This window comes from Engraulis encrasicolus, chromosome 8, assembly GCF_034702125.1.
Source record: "Engraulis encrasicolus isolate BLACKSEA-1 chromosome 8, IST_EnEncr_1.0, whole genome shotgun sequence".
NCBI classification, from domain to species: Eukaryota; Metazoa; Chordata; class Actinopteri; order Clupeiformes; family Engraulidae; genus Engraulis; species Engraulis encrasicolus.
In genome coordinates this window covers 42,943,633-42,968,139 of record NC_085864.1, presented here as the reverse complement: position 1 = coordinate 42,968,139, position 24,507 = coordinate 42,943,633, and the positions used below count along the sequence as shown (strand labels likewise).

The window sequence follows — 24,507 nt, the reverse complement described above, 5'->3', positions numbered from 1 at the left end:
CAAAGACCCAGTGCTGTCCCTCAAGGGCTAATGTCTTTGCATGCAGGCTTGTTATTGCAAGGTGGCTGTCATCTGTCTCAGGGGGGCGGCTCTACAGTAAATTGCCCATCAAGGAATTGCACCATGAAGTGGACTAATGACCTCCCCCTTCCCTGTAGGCCTCACTGTTAACACAAACAGACTGATATGTCTAATTGCATCATGCTATCCTTGGCCGAGGTCCAAGAACCAGGGTGGCCGTTGCCTTGTCATGTAACCTGTGATGTCAACACCAAGAATAACTTAGAGAAAAGTGTTATTAAAGCAACGTTATGTATTACAATGTCAAAGGTTTAGGAGAGTTTGGAGAGAAGGAAGAGTTTGCAGGCTGCTATTCTCTTCCGTACTTTATAATATACACATATAAAATTATAATAGGCCTACATACTTCTCCAATGCATTGTCGTTAAAGTGTGCTAAACAGAAACATACCGGTAGTATCAAAATGTGCCCAACTACTGGATGACCTTTGTGAGCCAATTAAGAAAAAACATTGTGGCCTTTGGATATCAGGTCTTTGTTTCACAAATAATACAGTATATTATTGGGTCAGTCCTCTATTCTTCTCTTTTTGTATCATACCAGCAGTCTAAAACCTGTTGGACCCAACAAGCTTCACTGACTTGTCACTGTTGCTGATAAGTTCATGGGGGAACGTGAGGTTCATTGATGAACACAAATGTATGAAGCATAGTCAAATTGGGTAGGATAAGAGTAGAGTTAGCTAATGGTACCCTTGAGGGTGAAAAACATTTGACTTAACCGGAGGAAGTACCAGGTCCAGACCAAAGATCCTAACTCAGGGGTGTCAAACTCAATTCCCAGTGGGCCAAAATCAAAATCTGGGACAAAGTTGCAGACCAAACTCAATTTTTCTTTTATAAAAATGCACTGAAATTTTGCATACACTTGTACACGCGCAGATCCCTTGTATGCATTTGTACAGTCAGAACTGGGCACAAATACATAATAAATTATTCTGATAAAAAAATACAAATACTTGGTCATGAAATGTATCAAAATAAAATACAAAATACTGCGCTGGACTTTATTTTGTTAAAACATAGGCTACTGTCTGCAAGTATTTTTTTTAATTTTGAAAATACAGCAATACACACGAAATGGCAGTTGACACTCCATCACCTTTAAGATATTGCTCACAATACAAACTCTTGTGCAAACAGCCTCAATTTTGTCTGCTTGTACTGCAGAAAGAACAATGACTTTTCATATCAGATGAATACAATGTTGAATGAATATCAGATTAATAAAATTAATATAATTTGTCTGTGTATTTAAAACTGAGGCCCATACAAGAAATAAAAATGGAAAAATTGAACAGACAAAAAAAACAGAAATCACAGGGGCAGGAAAACCGCCCCGTTTGCACACCCCCTCGCCTATGGCCTGCAGGAGTCCACTAGTCCAGTGGTTCTCAAACTTTTCCCATCATTCCCCCCTTCGGTGGGTCTGGATGGATTTCTTTCTGGTGAAAGAAAAAAAAGGGGACCTGTGTTCATTTCATATGCTATTCAAATGTATAATATAATGTTGGTGAGGGATTGACATGTATTGCTTATTGGAGAGAAAAAACCCGAAATCAGATGTCACACGCTCCCCCCTGCGGTGCCTCCGCGCCCCCCCAGGAGGGCTTGCACCCCACTTTGATAAACACTGCACTAGTCAGTGAGTAAAACACATGTCATCAGAAAAAGATATAAAAGTATGGGAGAGGCAGGCACAGTACAGTAGGCCTACATGTCATGATATGAGACACAATGTACGTGTTTCAGGGAGATAGGGTCATAAACCATGACTGGCTACATGCAGCTTTACTTGAAGATGATTTGACATGATGATGGCTACACAACCACTCAGAAGACAGATTAAAGGAGTATATTATTTATCATTGTGGCCATGATTTCTGCCAACTGGACCAAATTTATGATTTTATGATCCAGGCAATAGAAATAAGAATGAATGACTCTACAGACAGTGTCATTTTGATCTTCACAGCCTACGACAACATGAATTTAACAGCCGTGCTCTTAACTGTGGTTTTCTTCATTTACATTGCATCTGTATTGACCAACATAACTTTGCTGTTGCTAATCTACTTCAACATATCTTTGCACAAGCCAATGTATATATTCCTTTTTTGCTTATTAGTAAATGGGCTGATCGGAAGTACAGCCATTTGGCCAAAGGTTATGGTCATCCTTCTGACAGGAGTGAACACAGCAACGTACGGCGGCTGTCTTGCGCAGGTCTTTCTCGCCGTCAGCTACGGGGCTTGTAACTACACCATGTTCACTGTAATGGCCTATGATAGACTGGTGTCCATATTTCAGCCTTTGCAATACCACTCAGTGATGACTCCAAGAAAAGTGAGAGAGTTGCTCTTAGCTGCTGAGGTTGTGCCTGTTGTCTGTGTTCTTGTTCAAGTGTGGCTGACATCTCGAATGACCCTGTGTGGAAAAAACATCCACCGCATCCATTGTGATAACCTATCTGTCACTGCCCTGTCGTGTGGTAATAGTCCTCATATTAATCAAGTTACCAACCTGTATGGGATATGTCTTATTCTTGGGTTTTTAGTCGTTCCCGTGGTCCTGGTTCTGTTGTCTTATGCCAAAATTATATTGTTTGTTTTAAAGAGCCCGAAAAAGACCAGACGCAAAGCATTTGAAACTTGCTCCCCACATGTGATTGTTTTCATCAATTTTTCATTTGCGTCCCTGTTTTCTGTTGTTTATAATCGTGTTAGTTCTTATTTACCTCGGGAGGCGAATGTGTTTCTGTCGGTGAACTACATCCTTTTCCCTCCACTTTTGCACCCAGTCATATATGGTATGAAAAATCAGGAAATTCGCCAATGTCTGTCAAAAATGTCAAAAAGAGCTGTTAGGATCATCTAATTACCATTTTAACTGCAGCTCAAACATCAGTATTTTCAATATTACAGTGTGTGACCATGAGGAAGGATTGATATCCCACTAATTCAGTATATTGTCTACCCCTATTATTAGTGAGTGCTTTCTGTTTCAAATAGCTTTTTTTCAAGATTTCTTGCTTTTTTGGCCTTTATTTTCTGTTAGGACAGTGTGAGAAAAGACAGGAAGTGAACGGGGGAGAGAAATGGGGGGGATTGGAAAATGACACAAGTCGCTGGCGTTGTAGCCGTGTGCCCTACTGTTAGAGCCACAATAGGGCCTTTGTTTCAATTGGCAGCCAATTCATAAGAGGTGGAATTGCCCAGAAAAGCGTAAATCAAAGCTTTTGGTGTAATTTTTAAGTCAACGTGAACAAGCTTTTCAAAGTGAACAAGTCAACATTTTATGTTACAAATTTTGCTATTTTTTTTCTCAAATAAATAGGCACTGCACACCTCTAGGACAAGACGGCCAATACCTTTTTAAAGGTAAAACATTGTGTATCATTGCATGTTTAGTGCAGGAAAGATTATGTGGTGCACACTCATGAGAGCCTTGTGCCATTAATATTTAGCTTGGATATCTAAGCCAAAAAGAGTTAATAAGTAGTTTTTATCCATGAAACTGAAAACAAGAGTTCTGCATTTGGAGAACACAAGTAACAGAGAAAGAACACAAGTGACAGAGAACTAGGCCTAAGACACGTTGATTTTCCATGCACTTGTAAAATATAGACTCATGATGAGATGACTTAGGGTTAAAGTTAATGACTTTTAGAAATGTGAATGAGCAAGTGTGAGCACAGCTGTACTTTTCACATGATGCACCCTTGTTTCCCCTCTAACTTACCAAGTGTGAATTTCCAATTACTTGTAATGCATTTCAACTTGACATGTGAATAATTATATATTTTAATGTGAATAAAACTACAATAAAAACCCACTTACAATGGCCGTTCATTATACCCACACCCATTCACGCATGTTAACAGAAATGTAATCTGATTTGCAACATGTTTTAATGTTATACTGTATCTGCTTGTCTGTAAGGAGATATTTTGTCCACAAGAGGGTGCTATACAGGCAGTGATTTTTACAGACTGATTTTTAGGGGTCAGTGAACTATGGGACCTAAAATACAGTTCACACAGTTCACACAGTCAAGACTTCTCTGACAATGCCTTTACCTAGTCAATATGTGAAGTGGTTTGTTTTATTCATTGAGAGTTCCCAAATCTGGCTTCAAAGCGTTGAATGGCAAATAGCGTTGATTTGGCCTCCATTCTATTTACTCTCAATGGTTTTATTTTATTAAAAAACCCAGGACAGGTCATCTCTCACTCTAACTGCCACTGTTTGTGACATCATCATTCTGAACATTCTACCATTCATTTCAATGAGGGTAAAGACAGGGCCTCTGCTTGCTCGCAAGCATACTAAATAATATTATCCTCTTCAAGTAGGCCTACTTAACTATTCTCCATGTGACAAATCTGTGTGCAATATTTTGAGCCAACATTTTATTAGGTGTGCACCATGTCGCAGTTTGACTCAGATCCATGACAAAATGGAGGGGTAACAACAACAACAAATCATTGTTATTATTATTTGTATTATTATTATCATTGTCACAAAATTAAGTATTAAATGAAACAAAAAGTCAGTCAATCAGCAACAGACTTTAGACAAAAATGAGGTCACTCACTTCTAACCTCTTCAGTCTCACATTACATACAGCAACAATATTCATGTCATGTGAAAACTGTATTTGCACATGTCCCTTTTTGTACAGTCTCTTTCTGTTTGAACACAAAATACCAGCTTATGAAATATACTCATTCTTTCTTTCGTTCTTGATTCATACCCTGTTGATATTGCCGATATTGCCTCATCATCCTCGACCACAATGTCACTGCTGACACCAGAGGCGACTCTAGGTTCAGCTGAGGGCCCAAGCGAAATGTCAAAGGGGTGTGTGTGGGTGTGTGGGTTTGTGTCCGTGTGTGTGTGTGTGTGTGTGTGTGCGTGTGTGCGTGTGCGTGTGTGTGTTGGGGGGGGGGGGGGGGGGGGGGGGGGGGGGGGGGGGGGGGGGGGGGGGGGGGGCATATTACACTGTCCATAAAGGTAAAGAGTGGGGAGGGACACTTCTAGAATGATCAGATGTCAGAGACTACTATTAGATGTGGTCTGACAGGACAAGATCCTCATTCATCAGGGGTCATGGCCCAAGGTGAGGTACTGTAGGAAATCTAGAAACACCAAAAAAAAAACATTTTAAAACTACATAGGTAATAAGAAATGGCAGTCCTTTTTGGTTAACTGGAACAAGTTCTGTTTGTATTTTGTTCTGCCAATTTCAATTTGTTTTGTGTCTGCTTTGTGGTAAAGCAGTACGAATCAGAACAAAGCATTTACAACATCCACTTGGCAAGTGTTTGTGCTTATTTTCTATAACATTTATCAACCAATCAATCAACCAATAAACCAATCAATCAGTCAATCAAATAATCAAGTTAAATTTATTTATGTAACTCGTTTTCACATATTAAAAAAATATACATTCAAACTGTCAAGGCCAGTCCAATTCATGACCTGACATCAATGTTCTAGCTTTGGCCTACATTACAAGTAGGTCAATGCATATTTTTAAAAATCTGTTTACGAATAAACACAGCATGTTGATAAAAATAAACACCATTGTGGCAGGTGCGCTCTAGGACCCTAAAACGGATATTGTAAAAAAATGGCAGCAGAGACTCTCTGACTGGAGTTTTAAGTGAAGATTCTGTGAAGTCTAAGGAAATGTGAATTACAGCCATTGGTTCTTTGCGTGGCCATTTTGTGCACCCTGTTTCATAAGAGACATAATTCAGAAGAGCACAACACCATAATTCAGGACACATTTGATATGAAGCACTTCCGTGTGTCCATCACAGAAAACGATTCCGTCTCCAGGAGCACAGAAGTTTGGCAAAATCTGTGAAACTGACACGGATTTCGTGTTCCAAAGATCCGTGTCCATCCAACGGAATTTTGAGAGATCATGTTGTTGTGGTTGCTTAGCTGCCATTTTAATACTGCTCACCCAACAATTGTTTTTCAATGGCATTATGGTGACCTATGCTTGTACAGAAACAGTGGATGTCTTTCTTTGCACCTGACATCCAATTCGTAGGAGGACAGATCTTGTGATTTTCGAGAAACGTTTTCTGATTTCCTGGTTCTTTATTCCATACACAAGGGGATGCAAGGCTGGAGGCAGAAGGACGTAAACGGATGTCATAAACACATGTCCGCCAACTGGTAGTTTGGCGTGAGCTCGATGGTACACCACAGCAAACAAGGAGCACAGGCTGAAGTTAAGGAAAGTGATCAGGTGGGGAGTGCATGTCACAAAAGCTTTCTTCCGTGCATCTCCAGACAGTTTATAAGTCAACACAATGATTCTGGAATAGGACACAAGCACCTGGGGCCTCATTTATCAAGCGTTCTTAGGCACAGATCTGTGCGTAAAGCGTGCGTGCGATCATTCCTGAGCAAAGTGTGGGATTTATGAACATGTACTTGAACGTAGAAATGTGCCTAAATCTACGCACACCTCAGACCATGCGTGCGAGTGGAAGAAACACGAAATTGCAAATAATATTGACCGTGCAAGCTACAGTTTGCTTTGAATGACAATGGAGTATGACACGGTGCTATTTTACAGTGTTTTCGTTCATGTGTGTCTCCTTCTTTTACTTATTTTGAAACACGGTCCTCCTCCTGTCGAGAGCACCTCCACTTCTGCCACAGAAATGGTTCTATCTCCGCACTTCCCGCCAGCGCTTCGACTGGCGCGTGTGTCCGCGTGAGTTTATGTGTGTCCGAACAGGGTGGCGCCTTCGAATTAACATGGCATTTGAATATATTTTAATACCATATATGGTTACTTGGAGGCGTTTCGGGATGCTAATTACCCCGAAAGCGCGCGTGCACAGTGATTTGGAAGGTGTGGGATTTATCATTACATTACATTACATTACATTACATTACATTACATTACATTACATTACACTTAGCTGACGCTTTCATTTTGTTCAAAGCGACTTACAACTATTATTTTTCAGGGTATTGGTTACAGTCCCTGGAGCAATGTAGGGGTTAGGTGCCTTGCTCAAGGGCACTTCAGCCATGGATGGAGGTGTAGGGAGAGGTCAAGGGGGATTTGAACCGGCAACCCCTAGATTGAAAGACCAACACTCTAACCACTAGGCCACGGCTGCCCCGTCATCCAGACGTGTGCGTAGGAGCAGCCAACGCACGTTTGATAAATCCCGATTTTTCTGTGCTTGCGAACATTCTAAATTTCACTCCTAAGACACAATTTAGAAGACATTTTACGAACTGATGATAAATGAGGCCCCAGAAGTATTGGGAGGACGATCAGTAGAAACACGAGACACAAAACGTAAATGTTGGCAATATGTGTGTGAGTGCTCTCGCGACAGGCCAGACTAGACACGGCCCAGTTGCTACAATAGACTTTATGGATGGAGTGGCTACACAAAGGCGTCCCTAATGCCAGAAGTATCTGACCCAGGACCACTAACGCAGGTATGAGGTTGGCACTCACCAGAAGTATTCTCACCTTGCGTGGGGTCATTATGGCGTGGTACTGCAAAGGCTGGAAGATGCACACATACCTGTCGTAGGCCATGACAGTGAGCGACATGTACACGCAAGCCCCATAGGCGGAGATGACGTAGGTCTGAACAAAACAGGCCACGTACGAGACCGAGTAGACGATGGTGGCTAGGTGGGCCAACACGCGTGGCCAAACGGATGTGCTGCCAATCAAGCCAACCAGCAGCAAGCCGAACAAAAATATATACATTGGTTTATGGAGTGTTGAGTCAAAATAAATCAAAAGCATGACGGAGATGTTGGCTATGACGGTGGCTAGATAGACCAAGAGGATGATAACAAAGCACACATCTTTGGCTGAGCCAATCTCCTGATAGGCTGTGAAAGTGAACACCATAGATGATCCATTCATGGTCAGCCAACGTTCCTGAAAGACACAGACAACATGGGCTACTCAGTAAGGCAAGGCAAGGCAAGTTCATTTGAATAGCACATTTAATACACAGAAGCACTAGCAGTTGAGTGCAACAAAAAATGGAAACATATGAAACAGCATGATAATATAAGGATGAACATCAACAAGGATAGAATGGACAAAAGTAGAGTAGGCCTATAGGTTAAAATCATACGTTAAAGTCAGTAAGTCAAAATAATTTAAAGAATGCATCCAAGTCTAGATTTTAAAATACCAACTGTAGTGACATTTATATATCGGACATTGGTTCCAAAGCTTAGCAGAGCTAATGGCAGCTTCAAAATTATTTGCTTTAAAAGTTTTTTTCCCTCCAACATCAGACAGTGCAATGAACAGAATAATTCATTTTTCCACAATGACTATGCACACATGTTAGTAAAGGGCAAACTTCTTAATACAGACATTAGTGTAACTTAGTAAAAATTGTATTGTCCTTTTTAAAACAACAAAAAGGACATTTCTTTATGCAGTCATTACCTTTTTTTTGTTTTGAAGAGTTCTCCACTGAGGTGCTGTTTCCACATAGCAGGATATTTTTTTCTCCTGTTAGGTGTAAACGCAACATGTGGATAAAAATAAATTCTCCATTGTAACAAATGTGTTTCAGCCCCCTAAATAGGATATTTTTTTTCTCCTGCTATTTTCTCCTGGATTTTAAATATCTGCTACGTGGAAACGAAAGGCCAAAACCAATGCAAAACCAATACAACCAGGAGAATATCCACATATAAAAATATCCAGCTACGTGTAAACAGCACCTGAGACATGCTATGCAGGGCCTTCCGTCATGTTCCAACTGATGTTCTTCTGATGACATTCAGGACTCATTGGGAGAATTCCTATTTATAGGTGTCCCACCCATCTGTTGTTGTATTTTGAGGTGTCAAATATCTTTTTAGTCCTCCGGGGAAAAATCCCATCAGGAATAGCTGGAAACTCGCTTGTTCTTTCACTATGACAAATTAGACACGATTTCCCTAGAGTAGTGGTTCTCAATTTTTTTGGAGAAGAAACGCCCCCTTGGCCTCATTGCAACCCTCCCAGCCCCCCCTTGACATCATGATAACACTGACAACGCCCACTTTAGTGTTAAAAAATTAAATGAACTAATGCCCCCCAATGCCAGCTAAGCAGCGGCCCCTCTCAGCTGTATCCTTCTCAACGCCCCCCTAGAGCTCCCCAACGCCCCCTGGGGGGCTGTACCGCCCCTGTTGAGAAACACTACCCTAGAGGCTGTAGCTTGGCTGAAACAAAGACAAAAGTGAGCTGCAAGGCGTGGCGTTATTTAACCAATTATATTTTCCTGTTTCAACTTCAACATTGGCCTGGTTCGTGATGAAGCAGTGATGCTTTTGCTATGCAGCGTGCATGCACACTTTGCCAGTTTGGATGCATCAAAGTGGCAAAGTGTGAATGCGCGCTGCCTAGCAAAAGCATCACTGCTTCGTCACGAACGAACCCATTGGCCTCTTTCGTGATGAAGCATTAGGTTCAATTGACTTTGTTGCCATCGGTTGACATTGACGAAGCAGGTGAGCGAGAACTTGGCGTCACAATGTGGGTGGTATTAAACGCAGTGCATTTAAAGACGACTACAAATGTGCACAAGACGATGAGCTTGCACTAGGTTGATTTACTAGAACATTATGTGTGAGGTGTGGGGGACAAGTGGGGAGGGGCAGTTGAAGTGGGGTGCAGAGCAAACCTTTGTAGGGGTGTGGCTCAACGCGCCTATATACACACTTGAGTGAACTGTTGGACAACCGGTTCAGGGGTACGTCCCCTCAGAGGTGGCATGTAGATGAGCATCAACGGGGATAAGCAACTGCGGGAGTTGCAAGGTCCGTCTGCAGTCGCATTGATCCTGCTATAGTTTGACACCATGTGACGTGACCTCGTGGGCGCAACGTTCACAGCCTGGCTAAGGAAATCTAACCATCATGCAACATTTTCATCCAGAATGCATTGCTGCCTACATACGCATGCAGATATTACGGAATCTCGAATTAGCCTAGTGATGCTTTTGCTATTTAGCGCGCATGCACACTTAGTCAGTTTGATGCATTCTTAACCAGAATGCATCAGACTGGCAAGGTGCATGCACTCTGCCTAGCAAAAGCATCCCTGCTTCATCATGAACGAAACCATATTGTGAATTCATGCTTATTATAGTTCACCAGACTCGAGAGTTTGACTTAAATAACTTCCTGTAGCTTATTACAAGTACAAACATTATACATACATGCATAGCATACCATATACAAATACACATACAGTCAATCCGGAAAGAAACAAATTTGCTTTAGATGGCGTCAAGCATGTGTGGTGGTAAACAAGTGAGTTTTACACAAAAAGTGCATCATCTGGCTAGTCAAGCATGGTTGTGGGACTGACATGGTTTGGCGATGTATGGATGCCGTCAACATTGGAAATCTGAATTACACCTAAAGAAGCATGCATGTCAACATGCACTGTGACTACAGAAGCAGATCATGATACTCTCCATAGGATTTCATTCAAAACTCACACCCATCTATTTTAGCCAGGTGCAGACTCAAAATGCACAATTTCAATGTACTGAAAGGTTGAAACACACACCGATGACCTCCCTTTTAATCCCTTTTCATTTCGAAATGAAAAAATGAATGTAGTTGCTGCCAAAGGTGGTTCTACAAAGTATTAAGCAAAGGCTGTGAATACTTTTGTAAAAATGATTTCTTTGTTTTTTATTTTTATAAATTTTCAAAACTGTCAAGACAACTTGTTTTTCACATGGTCATAATGGAATAATTTGTGTAGGATTTTGACAACAGAGATTCATTTGTAGCATTTGGAATAAGGCTGTAAGATAATAAAACGTGAAAAAAGTGAAGCGCTGTGAGTACTTTCCGGATTGACTGTACATACATACATACATAGCCTACATAGCCTACATTCATACATAGCCTATACATACATACAGTACATGCATGCATACATACACATACTAGAGCATGACACGGGAGTGGATTTTCAGTCACGTCCCATCCCGTACCATCCAGGACTGGAGTAAAAGAAACAAATACCATCCCGTCCACTCCTGAAAAGAATGTCTCCCAATCCTGCCCACTCCCACTCAAAATCAACCCCAATCCCGTTTCATCAAAAAAACTAGGCTTTTTTTGTTTGCTTTTAAAAGAAAAAATAAGCGCCATTCCCGCTCTTGTTCATCTTTATTCCCGGTCCTGCCCGCTCCCGTTCATCTTTATTCCCGCTCATGCCCTCTCCCGTTCATCTTTAAAATGTTGACTCCCATCCCGCAGGAATCCCTCAGGAATCCCGCAGGACCCGCAGGAATCCCGCAGGACCCGCGGGTCCCACGAAAAATGTCATCCTCTAACACAAACATACTGTACATACATTACATGTGGTGCACTCTTTATGTGTAGGCTAATGCCCCTTCGCTAATGCCCTATGCTGGGACATACAGTCGGCCTACGACTAGGTTCTTTTAACTAAGTGGTTCTCAACCTTTTTTGAATAAACACCCCCTGGACCTCATCATAAGCCTTCTAACGCCCCCCCTGACCTCATCTTAGCCTTCCAACTTTCTGTAAAAGTAAAGCATTCGTGTGCAACTAATGTTCACTATTGAAGAAAGTAATCCATCAAACTTAAATCTATCTATCTATCCATCTGTCTGTCTGTCTGTCTATCTATCTATCTATATATCTATCTGTCTGTCTGTCTGTCTGTCTGTCTGTCTGTCTATCTGCAACATTTAAGCAGTTGCATGTTAGCACTGCAATAAAGAATCCTTTGTGTTTCTGATAGGGTGTTACTGCAATCTACTAGCTGGCCTTTCCCGGTATAAGCGCTTTTTATAATCTTGACACTATATGGGTATTTTTTGAAAACACATCTGTTTCAGCCTCTTGTTTCCTAATGCTTGCCAAAAACCCACATTTGATAAAAGTAAATTGTACTATTTACTAAGAAGAAAACACATACAACCACATCATGTAATTTGAGACAAGTGTCCTATGGACAAGGGGCCCAAAATTTGGTTTCATTGGTTTGTTTATTGTTTGTTTGTGGGTGGGGGGTTACCACCGATAAGATATAAACACTACTTTCACCTCTGGGTAAATCGGAAAGTAGAGGAGGGATGAGAGTACCACTGGCAGGGCTGGATTAATGCACAGGCTAGATATGGCTGCAGCCTAGGGCCTCCTATCTGGCAGGGGGCCCCTGATTGGCCAAAAGTGAAAACTGACAGAATTGTTACAGGATGCAATATTGAAACAATCATGTGTCATGTTGAGTACAGTTGGTAAACATTCTGTGAGTAAAATTACTATATCACCTTAACAATTTCACTGTATTACCTTATCAAATTGACCTGAAAGAACACACACAGGAGACAGAGGTAGCATTTAAAATCTGCGAGCGACGATGGGTTATCTGCCCTTACAGATGGTACATTGAAAATGGCAGCCCACTCCACCCGAGACGTAGCCAAGCTTTTATTGGTCCTAAAAGCTAACGTCATCTTTCAAAGTTATCAATCTTCATGTCAACCTGGAAACATCTGGCTATCTGCCAGGACAATTGTAGGAAAAGTCCCCCTGACTTGGAAAGCAGGAAGGGCCAGCATCGCAGGGCCAGGAAACCCACAGACGCAGAGTCAGACAGAAATACAGAGAGGAAAAGCAGACAAGACAGAAAACAACTTAAGTAATAGGACCTATATGTATAAATTCAAATGGATATATTTTCATAAAATGTATAAATGCAGTCAATTTATTCACACATTCTTAACTTGTATAATTATGACACTGTTTATGTAAATCTGTCATGAAATTTGCCTTCCGGGGGGGTGGCAGAGCAGCCTGTAGCCTAGACCGCCCCAGACCATCTTAATCCGGCCCTGGCCACTGGTGTTTACAGTAATAGTAGGCCTATACTACAATAGGCCTGTTCTATATGCCGAAAATATGTATGGTTTGATTCGAATGCATGTGCTTTTGTAGACTGTTCGGTTGTGGCCGGCCGCAACAAAATGTAGGTCAGTGGGTCAGGTGTCCGACTTCATGAAGTAGGCGACCTCTGATAGGTTGGCCAAAACGTTGATCCAGGACGACTAATTACTTCCGCTGAGTTCACCCTTCTCACCAGTAATATTTTTCAGTGCCATTGGTCATCCCTGAGAGACAGGGCTCGGCTGGTTATCATACAGAGCATTTTCCCTGTGGGCTGTGGGGAGGTGTGCAGTTTAAGCTAAAAAGGCCCAGGTGGCTTTTGAGTCCCTCCAGACCCATGGGAAAATAAGATCAGTGGTTCTCAACCCCTTGACCTCATCATAAGCCTCCCAACGCCCCATATTGAAAAATAAAATAGGCTAATGCCTCTCAGCTGTAGCTGTAGTGCCCCTGTTGAGAAGCACTAGATTAGATGGAATCCTGATGAAGTTCGTTTATATGTCAGTGATCGATGTTGCATTCCAGTTGCATAGTTTTTAAAAGTAAGTGCATTGATAACATTAATATTTCATTTATTTTGAGAAGTTGTTGAAGTTGAAGTATTACAATAAGATTAATATTTTTAGGTTTATGTAGATAAAGAGCCAGGGTGCTTTATGGTAGGCCTATATTATGTACTGTACAGTGGCTTGCAGGTTAATTCCGGTACAGCAGTAAAAAAAAGATGGGTTTATGAAAATGTATAATTACATTAGCTTTGTTAAGTGAAAATCTTTCATCCTTTTCATAGGACAGTGTTTTAGCTATTGCATCTCTACATGACTAAATGGAAATAGGTTGGCAAACTATAGTCTCATGCATATGTTTTGACATCTCATTGCCAGGTCAAGAAATTACATGCGACAAACTTACTTGCAGGTTATTTATTTATTTTTAAATATAGGCCTATGTTTGGCAACTCAAAACTTCAAGTGTCCGTCCAATCATACAATTCATGTTAATCCAGCCACTTCCTCTTTAAAATATAAAATAATAAAATGTAAATATATAAAATAATAAAATATTCCTGTACAGATTGTCCAATGACTATTTGGTCTGTTCATACTGTCCAAAAGTATGCAACCATCTTGCTTACCTACTCAGATAACAATACACAACAAATAGATTAAACATCAGCATATACAGTAGGCCTATATGGTCTGTCATACAACACTTATTTTTTTTTTTTCATTAGACACAGTATCACATACGTAGTCAGATACATCTGTGTTAAAGATAATCTTTAAAAAAAAACATATATATATAAAACATTGTCATTAGCTGAGGTAAACAAAAAACTGTCCATCTGCAAGCATTGCATGGCTAACACTGTCAGAATGATCTGCAGCCAATTTCCCCTCATGTTTTGCAATGAGTGGGCACACAGACTGCTCAGAAAAATAATCCGGAGCCCTTTCATGCACATAGGATTGCTTAACAACATGATAACAACATGTTACTAATCTCAGGTAACAAATTAAGACATGGTCATTACCTTTTGGTGGCAATAAGGTTAGAACAGAGACTCGGCATGAAAGGGTTAACATGTCTGTTTCATGGTAAGAAGTGCAGAAACAGATGATTTCTTTGGCTTAGGTAAATCCAACAGCAGACTCCCAGACCCTACACATTTTCGATAAGCTTTTTCTGATGTCCTGGTTTTTCATTCCGTACACAATAGGGTGGAGTAGTGGAGGTACGAGAACATAAAGGGACACGAAACATATATTAACCCCAACGGGTACAAAGTGAGCCACGCGATTGTAAATCAGAGCAAACAACCCAGACACGGAGAAGTTCACAAATATAATGATGTGCGGGGCGCAGGTGGCGAAGGCCTTTCTCCGCGCGTCGGATGAGATCTTGGAACTGAGCAGCATGAGCTTGAAGTACGACAGTAGGATGAGGAACACCGGAAGCACAATCAAGAAAACGAGACCGCACAAACCGTATACATCAGTCACCATAGCATACATAGTCCGACGACTGCAGCCCAGATTAGACACAGACAAGTTATCGCAGAACAGTTTATGAATAACATGGCGGCACAAAGGTATCCCTGACGTGAGAACGATCTGACCCAGCACCAGTAAGGCAGGGAAGACGTAAGCGGCCACCAGGAGTGCTCTCACCTTGCGCGGGGTCATTATGGCGTGGTACTGCAGAGGCTGGAAGATGCAGACATACCGGTCGTAGGCCATGGCCGTGAGCATCGTGCACGTGCAACCCCCGTAGATCATGATGAAGTATGTCTGAACAAGACAGGCTTTGTACGACATGGAGTGGTCGTTGGTTGCCAGGTGGGTCATCACGGCTGGCCAAACAGCTGTGCTGCCAATCAGACCAACCAGCATCAAGGCGAACAGAAATATGTACATCGGTTTATGGAGAGTCGGGTCAAAGTAAATTAAAAGCATTAGGCCGACACTGGTGAATAAAGAGGCCATGTAAAATAAGAATATGATAGCAAAGAATACATATTTGGCAGGACCAATTTCCTCATAGACAGTGAAAGTCAAAATGACTATTGATTCATTCATTGTCTTTGGTTAGTCCGAACTGACACACCTAACAGACACAGGCAAACTACTCAATACAGCAACAAGAATACAATCTTTTGCATTACAGAGTAAACTGGGCATCATTCATGTACCATATCAAAATAAGCGCAAACACACACAGCACATGAATGCATGAAATAAACATAGACATGGAAAACAGAATAATCTCAGACATTTGTGAATTCACCAACACTACAAAGTAATATTCGTGTACAAATTGGTTTAGGACAATTGGTTTAGTAAGTGTGTCTGACCAAACCACGTGGACCTGGAATAAAAGAAACAGTATGAGAATCATACAGTACAAAAAAACACATATTCAATGATAGAAAAACAATCTTATGAACTGATGTGAAATAATCATCACTAAATATTCAAAGGAAAGAGGGGAATCTTTTCTTGCACATTATATTGTATTATATCATCTACTTACAGTACAGTTCTACAGCAGCAGCGTTATACTGGGACCAATGTTTGCCGAACATACTATAGTTACCGTACATTCGTCAACCCTAAGTGGCTAAAAATGATCTTCCTTGTCACCCCCCTTTTATACTGGTCCGAGTGTCTGTTGTTTGTCCAAGATTTGTGTTGTCCAGAGAGGGTCCTTATGGGCAGAAACCCTCTGGAGATTGGCCTTGTTTTGGACGGTTGTTCATAGATTTTGTTTTGACTGGTTGTTCATGGACACACTTTGGCAGGGATATACAAATTCCCTACGGTAGGCTTATGTTTTTTGCAGGACACATTGAACAGTGTATGTTTGTGTGACTTCTCGTACTTCAGCATCAGAAGTGATGGTATAGTTAGGTTTCAGTGAAAAACTGACGTAACGCAGAGGAAAGGATATTTATCTTTGTATGAGACAGCTCAATTTGTGCAGGCTACACATTCTGTCACTTTTCAGTAGCTACGTATAGCAACTGCTTTAATTTTTGCTCGCAAGAGAGCAAACCATTCATCAACTCTACTGTACACATTGAACCCCCGACTGGCTGCTAGTATCCAGTCCCTTTGAGTCAATTGTGTTTTAGAATAGATAATTAACTAAATACATCAGAAATAATGTTTCCTCTCCAGTGGCTGATGGCTGTCAGAGCAAGCCCTGCACCACAAATATTTCACCTGAGCTACTATAGATGATGTCAGTCTTATATTGACCAGGACAGCGAGGAAGAGTAGTCTTCCCGAGTTCGTCTGTTCTTGATGCTAATGATTTCAAATCAAACTATTTAGTGGGGTGATGTGGTGCATTACACTAATGTGCTGCACCATGGATGGCCTCACATTCCCTTGGGTCCAAGGCCTCTGGCCTGGTCATATCCTGGGTGAGGTCAGTTCCCAACCCTATATGACCTAAAAGTCCTTAAAGGGACACTGTGTGAGATTTTTAGTTGTTTATTTCCAGAATTCATGCTACCCATTCAATAATGTTACCTTTTTCATGAATACTTACCACCACCATCAAATTCTAAGTATTCATTATGACTGGAAAAAAAATGCATTTTTCATACATGAAAAGGGGGATCTTCTCCATGGTCCGCCATTTTGAATTTCCAGAAATAACCATTTTTAGCTGCAAAAATGACTGTACTTGGGAAATACTAGAAAATATAAATATTAGTGTATTACTTAGTAAACTTTCATGAAGAGGTCAAATTTGGCAATAGGCAGTCCAGTTTCAATGAGCAGCATAGTTGCAGTACCTTTTTTGACCATTTCGCACAGTGTCCCTTTAATGGCCTTTTTGTCTTCATTATGGACAAGATAGTGAAGATCATGACAGGAAGAGAGCAAGAGAGTGAGGACCAGACCGATATCAAGATGAGACACGGATATGAATCATTATAAGTCACTGCACTGAGACTGTATATAACACCTGGTGTATATACTGTAAATAGCAGTGTAGTCATGTAGTAACAGTTGAATAGAATGTGTGACCTATCACCTCCACAGTCACCTGGGGCCGGTTGCACCAAGTGGTCTTACAACCAGGCAACAACCAGTTGGTGCAACCGCCCCCTGAGGACCTTTTATATGGTTGTGAAAGATGATTCCCTCTCCTGGCAAAATTTTGAAATAAAGTCACTCGAGAACTATTAGAGAGAATATCTCTTCAGTATTAGTAACATAGTAATAGTAATACAGTAACAGTAATATAATATACAGTATAATATACAGTAATCAGTAATAGTAATATACAGAATGCTTTGGGACATTGAAACGCAGGAGTACACCTATTTGAGCATAGTTGCTCAAAGGGTTGCAGGTTTGACTCCCAGCATTTTCCTGGTGGGTGGGTCCTCCTGCATAGACACAATCTGATTGTAAATGAGGGAAAATATGGAAGCTCATGGAAAAATGGACGAAAACGATCAGGAGCACAGGTCAAAATGGCCTTCCTCTGAGTGTCAGTTGTCACTTTTACACTCATGTTATTATGCCGATGTAGGACAGAAGAACAAAAAAAGGGTATGAAGACAGCAGGCAGCACAAAACTGACACACCCAGGGTTCCCATGCGGGTGCTTGAATTCCTTGAAGATGCTTGAATTTCAATTAAGTGCTTTCAAGGTTGTGAAAAAGCTTGCATTTTTGGTGAAGTGCTTGAAAATGCTTGAAATTTGAGTCAAGACAAACCCAATAAACCAAATACAAACCCCAACTCCGGTGAAGTTGGGACGTTTGGTAAACAGTGAATAAAATCAAAATGCTATCATTTTCAAAACATTCAATCTATTCATTAGATGGAGACTAGTGAAAAGACAACATATTAAGTGTTAAAACCGAGAAAAAATATTGTTTTGGGGGACATATGTACTCATTTCTAATTTGATAAATCCAACACGTCTCAAATAAGTTGGGACGGGGATCAGTGAAATTTAGTAAACATCCAAATAAGATAAAATAACAAAGAAGAACATTTCAAAATGAATTGTACTGACGGACAATATAGGTGTCCAGGTATAAGATCATCACAGAGAGGCTGAGTCACTCAGAATTAAAGATGCAAAGGGAATAATTACCATAGTTATTACATACATTTTTGAATTCCCTTTGATTTACCACGATTGAGTGTATATAAGACATATTTTTGTTACAAAAATCATTGTATAGGTTCATGACATCATGAAATATATATTGGCTGTAGTCTCACTCTAATTCCTGGAGTGCTAGAGCTATTGAAAATTGACCATATTAAGAATGCTTAATGCGTGCAAATGATACAGGGGTGTAACATTCTCCTAAGCACCTGAGCTCACTTGAAATAGACCCAGAAGACATGGGAAACTGTCCTTTGCTTACAGAAGTCAGCAGAAGTTGTAGAAGTCCATTCTTTTTGACAATAATAGAGCATTGCACATTCTGTGCTACAGTGAAAATGGACCATCCAACTTGTGTTAGTGCTAACTTCAAAAGTCAGCCTCCATGATGGCATGCGGGTGCAGTAGTGCATTGGTTAAGATGTTCTCACTCATCTGTAGAGTTAAATACAGTGCTGAATGGTATAAATGGGTTTTAAACAGCATGAAAAGCCACTCATGCATTATATTTTGAAGGGAGATCTTCAATTACTGCCACACAGTAAGGTCAAATTGCATGTTTTAATTAAATTAATTTATTTAATACAACAAATTAATGTTTTAACAGTTTGGCTCCATCATAAGGACCAGCAGGTGATAAAATGGTGGGCTTTTGGTCAAGACCTGTCACACTGTAAGCACTACAGAAAGGAAAACATTGCAAAACATGACAAGGAATACACCCACCATTTAAGCTGGTGAAATCATGTCCAAGATAGGAATTAACACTTTTTTATATAAAATCATCTCATCGGTTAATGTATTTAACTGTTAAGTGTTGTCTTTTGTTTTGTTTTTAGTCTTCCTCGACATTTGCTGCCATTTATTGTCCCCGTCCCAACTCTTTTGAGACATGTTGGATTTATCAAATTAGAAATGAGTACATATGTCCCCCAAAACAATATTTTTTCTCGGTTTTAACACTTAATATGTTGTCTTTTCACTATTTTCCATCTAATGAATAGATTGAATGTTTTGAAAATGATAGCATTTTGATTTTATTCACTGTTTACCAAACGTCCCAACTTCACCGGAGTTTGTAATAGAAATAAATTGTTAAGGTACATACAACATCTGAGGGAATAAGATGTCAGGTGGGATTTGCCATTCGACACCCTAAAATGTATTAGAATGCAGAAAATTGCATCTTAAAAACACATTTTTTTCCACACCCCCCTCCCACTGTGCTTCCCATGACTATCATCCTGACATGGGCCAACACAACTAGTAGGCGACCTATTTGAAGGTGCTGGAAAATTTTACATTTATTGCTTGGAGGTGCTTGAAAAGTGCTTGAATTTGTTAATGAAAAAGGGGTGGGAACCCTGCACACCGTAAAGACTACTAACACTGTACTGAGAACCAGTCATGGAAGAGAGATTAGAAACAGAGAGGTTTTCACAGAAAAACAAAAACATATGGATGGTTTCAGTATACAGAGGCAGTCGTGATATTAGAACATCTGTCCAGACACAGAACATAGTCGGACAAGATTGCTCACCAACAGCAGCTGTTTCACTTCACGTAGTATCATGCTTGTATGCTACATCAAAAGGTTGATGACCTGTGCAGAGTTTTTTGTCCCAGCCCAGCCCTGTTTATATAGGTCATCACAGTTGCCATCAGAGAGAGTAGAGAGAGAGAGGTTCCATTGGCCCATTGTTTCCTGGTTCTATTATTGGGGGGGAAATCCCCCTTTAGGCAGACCTAGGCAGACCTGAGGACTGTTCTATTCAATGCTAGGAGCATTGTGACACGACCCTTTAGGCAGACCGGAACCTGGTCACATTAGGTGCCCATAGAAACCTATTATGCTGGCATATCTCTATACTTATAGAATCTCTGGTTGCCATGGCTGAAGTGCCCTTGAGCAAGGCATCCAACCCCACATTGCTCTGTAAGCAAAGTAGGCTACCTCCTATAACCATATTTCCTGTAAACCAGGGGTCGGGAACCTATGTCTCGAGGGCTCTATGAGGCCCTTGAGGCCTTTTTATCCGGCCCCCGATATAATTTTAATGTTATTCAGCTTCACATGAAATATGGCATGTTTTGTAAAGAAATCTTAGAAAATGCATTTGCAATACAATTAAGTTATATTCTGGGAACCTAGAGATGCCGGTGTTTGTTTAAAATGTGGCTGCCTTCAATATAGGCTAAAGTGAAGGCCAGAAATCCTGGTTTGTGTTCATAGTACGGCCATCAGAGGACTTTTACGGCCCGTGGATGGATTTGAAGTGGCCCTTCAAATGAAAAAGGTTCCCCACCCCGGCTGTAAACAACTATAACCAATGCCCTGTAAATAACGGTGAGTTGCTTTGGATAAAAGCGTCAGATCAGTGTAATGTAATAAAATATAATATAATATAAAATAGCCTATACATAAGTTATACTTCTGGGGCCCCGTAGATTGATAAGCAGTGAAAAAAATGACATAGATATTGTGTGAGTGATTAATTTCCCCCCTTTACCTGAGAAATAAAAATAATATGAACATGGAACACAGCATTATGAGTGAATTATTGGTAATAATGAGTCAGTAAGGTGGGCACAGCAGTGCCATTGGACATGGAAAAGAGGAACAGTCTCCCCTTGCTGAGGCTTGATGGTAACCAACAATGATCATTATCTTTCAACTTCGAATAGGCCTATAGGTTTACAGAATTAAAAGAAAAAGAAATTCACTCGAGATAAAGTTTTATTCTTACAAATACATTATGGTGGTAAAGTCTCATCACTCACTAGTGGGCCTTTGTAAATGCGCTGTCAACGCCTTTGGGGCTTTTAAAGTGGTAGTTTGCTATTTTAGACATTAAGCCCTGTTTGTGTGACTTCTGGGGTGAAGTAGAGATGTTCTCATCACAATTTTGACATTTGGTGCTGAACGGAGCATTTGGGTATTCAAGACTGCAGCCCCCACATTGACTCCAATGAAGCACTCAAGCAATCGATCATAAAATGGCATTAAACTTTCGTTTGCAGAGACATGAAACTCACCGAGTGGTCAGAGGTGGGCAGCGATACGTTGGCTCGAAAATCACCGCGAAATACGCTTCCAGAGAAGATATATTCATTATTGTCCGTCTTCATTGATTGTATTGGTTTGACTAGTATTACTCTGCGCGACCGGAAATGGGGGTGCGTTTGTTTACGTTACTATCTATGGTTTGTATGCAAGCTGTAGTTTTTGTAGCCAGTCCCGCTCAAAGATAGCCGTTCTACCTCGCTCCTTGATGTCTACATAAACAACACACTATCGCTACCTACTGGCTGGATGTCTACTGCTATTCAACGGCGTCTGGGGAAAAATAGGTCCGCCAAATGCTAAACAACAGTTAGAAGGCATATTTCGCTGCAATTTTCGGGTCAATTTATCGCTGTCTACCACTGACCACACAGTGAGTTCCATGTCTTCTCAAACAAAAGTTTAATGCCATTTTATAATCGATTGCTTGAGTGCTCTATTGGAGTCAATGTAAAGGTGGGGGGGCTGCAGTCTTGGATACCCAAATGCTCCGTTCAGCACCAAATGTCAAAATTGTGATGAGAACATCTCTACTTCACCCCAGAAGTCACACAAACANGGCTTGCTGTCTAAAATAGCGAACTACCACTTTAAGCTTCAGACGAGAATGCCAAAGTCCGCGTTGCCATCTTGTGGCAAAAAACATGAACTGCAACAGCCAGGTAGTTAAGATGTCAATAGTTCACTTGGGGTAATCACTTTCCTTTCCGCCTAAGTATTCTTCCTGCACTCACAATTAGTGGGGAGGATCTCAGCCAGACTAACAAAACGGTTTGTTTGACAAGAATTAAACAGATTGGAGACGATTGGCTATTGTAATCTAACTGTCAGGCTATAGGGACAAAGGTGCCTTCTTATTAATAAACTTGTGTTTAAGCTATAGCCTAACATTTTTTCTGATTCGTCTTGAATTGCTCTACAGACCTGTAAACTATATCTGAACTTTCCCGTGCAAGATCGTGCCCATTATAGGAAAGGATGACATTTCAGTTATTAATAGGCTACAGTGCGTAAAGTGATTACGCCGAACTAATTGTCAGGGCTCGCACTCTGACAGCGAGGTACACCTGAGCCTCCAGACTTCTGTAGAAACAGACAAACAGGCTTTGCTCGCTTGCCCGTTGGCAGTGGTTTTCAGAAACGTCACTGCATATTACAAGCTACTGACAGGCAAACCGAGCACCGCTTGCGCTCTACCAACAGATCTTCTTTACCACTTCAGTTGGTGATTGCATTTATTTTCTTCTCGCTTCTGACATATATATTTGTATTTGAACGAAATGACCATTGTGTTCATGTCAACAAGGCCGCCATTAACCTACTCTAGTCTGATTTTTGACACAGGGTATAAGCTTAAACTTTCTTAACCCCCAGGAGACTTCGCTTTCACTGGATGCGGGAATAGACCACACAGGCAGGCGCATACGTAACGAGTGGGCTAAAACTGTCCGTGGTTACCTAGTTAATCCTCTTTGCTGTGATGATCAGCGCGCTGTCCATGAGACACTTGTAGAAAGCCGCCGGGCGTTGAGGCAAGGAGAACGGCTAGTTCAAGCTCAACTGCTGTCGGACATGTAACTCCAACGGCCCTATCGGTTGATGGTCGGATATGCTGCATCCTGTCCATCATGCGTAAGTGACAACCGTATTTTGTTCTGCTTGGAGGATATGCTGTTAACATCACCATAAAAATGTATGGAATGCGCAGCACTTCAGGCACATGCGATCGAGGAATCTCTCTACCTGTTGTTAGACGCACGTGATAACGCCATGCATAGGTTTGTTTGATGAAAGTTTGGCCATGCCATTTCACTTCCACGGGTTCTTGCTTTTTCATCTTCATCATACCTCGCTTTTTGTGCGACTCCTATAATTTTTGTGTAATTGGAAAGATTGTACAGGCTGTGGATAGCCCACGTGCCATTGGACAGAAGGCCATTACATAACAAGTCTCTCTGGATTCTTAAGCAATTCAATTAGTTTAGATAACACGCCATTTCACACTCTGTTTATGTGCGTATTATCCTGCTGAAATGTTTTTTTCATTCGTGGAAGTAATGTAATGCATTTAGTTAATCCAACAAGTTGATTGATGCAGCATAGTATCAGGCTGCATGCAGATTCAAACAGAACTTCAATCTCAGCCAGCCTGCAGTTTCTCGTGAGGCCTGTGTATGTTTTTGCACTACAGACAATCCAATATCCAATACTTGTCTGAATTTTTGTCCTCAGGTGTGCCATGCCAGTTCCACTCACCCTCCAACCACCACTGCTTTGTAGCATAATGGACACCTCTCATCACTCCTAAGCCAAACACCCACCCATCCACCCAAGCACATGAGGCAAACACAGCACAACAACATCCATCACTGACCTGACAGACAGCCTGGTGACTCGCGGTGGGTATTGGCAAGGAATTCATGATACAATGTGCATCACGACACGCATGCCACGATACAATATTTACACAATGTATTATGATACATGTATATTGAGATCTATTGCAATATTCAACATACCTCAGGAGGATAAATGTGTAAAAAACAGTCTAATTATCAGTTGCTATTGTACAATCTAGTCTACATCTCATCACAGCAGAATGAAAACCAGCAGGTCTGGAGGTTGTTTTTGTTTTGGCGGATGCTCACGGAACATTCAAGCAATAGCTTTACCTATTTGTATCTTCTTTAGAATAGTTTTTTTTGTGGGTGGTATGAATAGTATCGCGGTGAATGGGCAGCCACGGCCTAATTGTTAGGAAGGCGGT

General features: G+C 41.0%; 3 protein-coding genes across 3 annotated transcripts; 1 reads left to right on the top strand and 2 right to left on the bottom strand.

Moving 5' to 3' along the window:
• The first annotated feature begins 2,066 nt into the window (after nucleotides 1-2,066).
• On the top strand, nucleotides 2,067-2,957 carry LOC134453887 (olfactory receptor 52E4-like). Its single transcript, XM_063204636.1, has one exon. The coding sequence runs from the start codon at nucleotides 2,067-2,069 to the stop codon at nucleotides 2,955-2,957; it is 891 nt and encodes a 296-aa protein (XP_063060706.1).
• Nucleotides 2,958-5,182: 2,225 nt separating this feature from the next.
• On the bottom strand, nucleotides 5,183-8,009 carry LOC134453886 (olfactory receptor 10H2-like). The gene is made up of 3 exons (XM_063204635.1): nucleotides 7,564-8,009; nucleotides 6,134-6,417; nucleotides 5,183-5,220 (listed from the first exon to the last, which is right to left on the bottom strand). Exons 1-3 carry the CDS (start codon nucleotides 8,007-8,009, stop codon nucleotides 5,183-5,185), a joined length of 768 nt encoding a protein of 255 aa, XP_063060705.1.
• A 6,629-nt stretch (nucleotides 8,010-14,638) lies between these two features.
• LOC134453885 (olfactory receptor 52E2-like) lies at nucleotides 14,639-15,381 on the bottom strand. Its single transcript, XM_063204634.1, has one exon. It carries the CDS (start codon nucleotides 15,379-15,381, stop codon nucleotides 14,665-14,667), a length of 717 nt encoding a protein of 238 aa, XP_063060704.1. The 3' UTR covers nucleotides 14,639-14,664.
• Between the last annotated feature and the right edge of the window lie 9,126 nt (nucleotides 15,382-24,507).

Excerpts from the sequence above, each read along its gene's own strand:
- LOC134453886 (XM_063204635.1), bottom strand. The coding sequence starts at position 8,009 with ATGAATGGATCATCTATGGTGTTCACTTTCACAGCCTATCAGGAGATT. Across the intron at positions 6,418-7,563 it reads AGTGCCAACCTCATACCTGC|AATCATTGTGTTGACTTATA; the intron begins GTTAGTGGTCCT and ends GTCCTATTCCAG. Across the intron at positions 5,221-6,133 it reads TGTCCTCCTACGAATTGGAT|ATTTCCTACAGTACCTCACC; the intron begins GTCAGGTGCAAA and ends TGGTGTTTCTAG.
- LOC134453887 (XM_063204636.1), top strand. The coding sequence starts at position 2,067 with ATGAATTTAACAGCCGTGCTCTTAACTGTGGTTTTCTTCATTTACATT.
- LOC134453885 (XM_063204634.1), bottom strand. The coding sequence starts at position 15,381 with ATGACCCACCTGGCAACCAACGACCACTCCATGTCGTACAAAGCCTGT.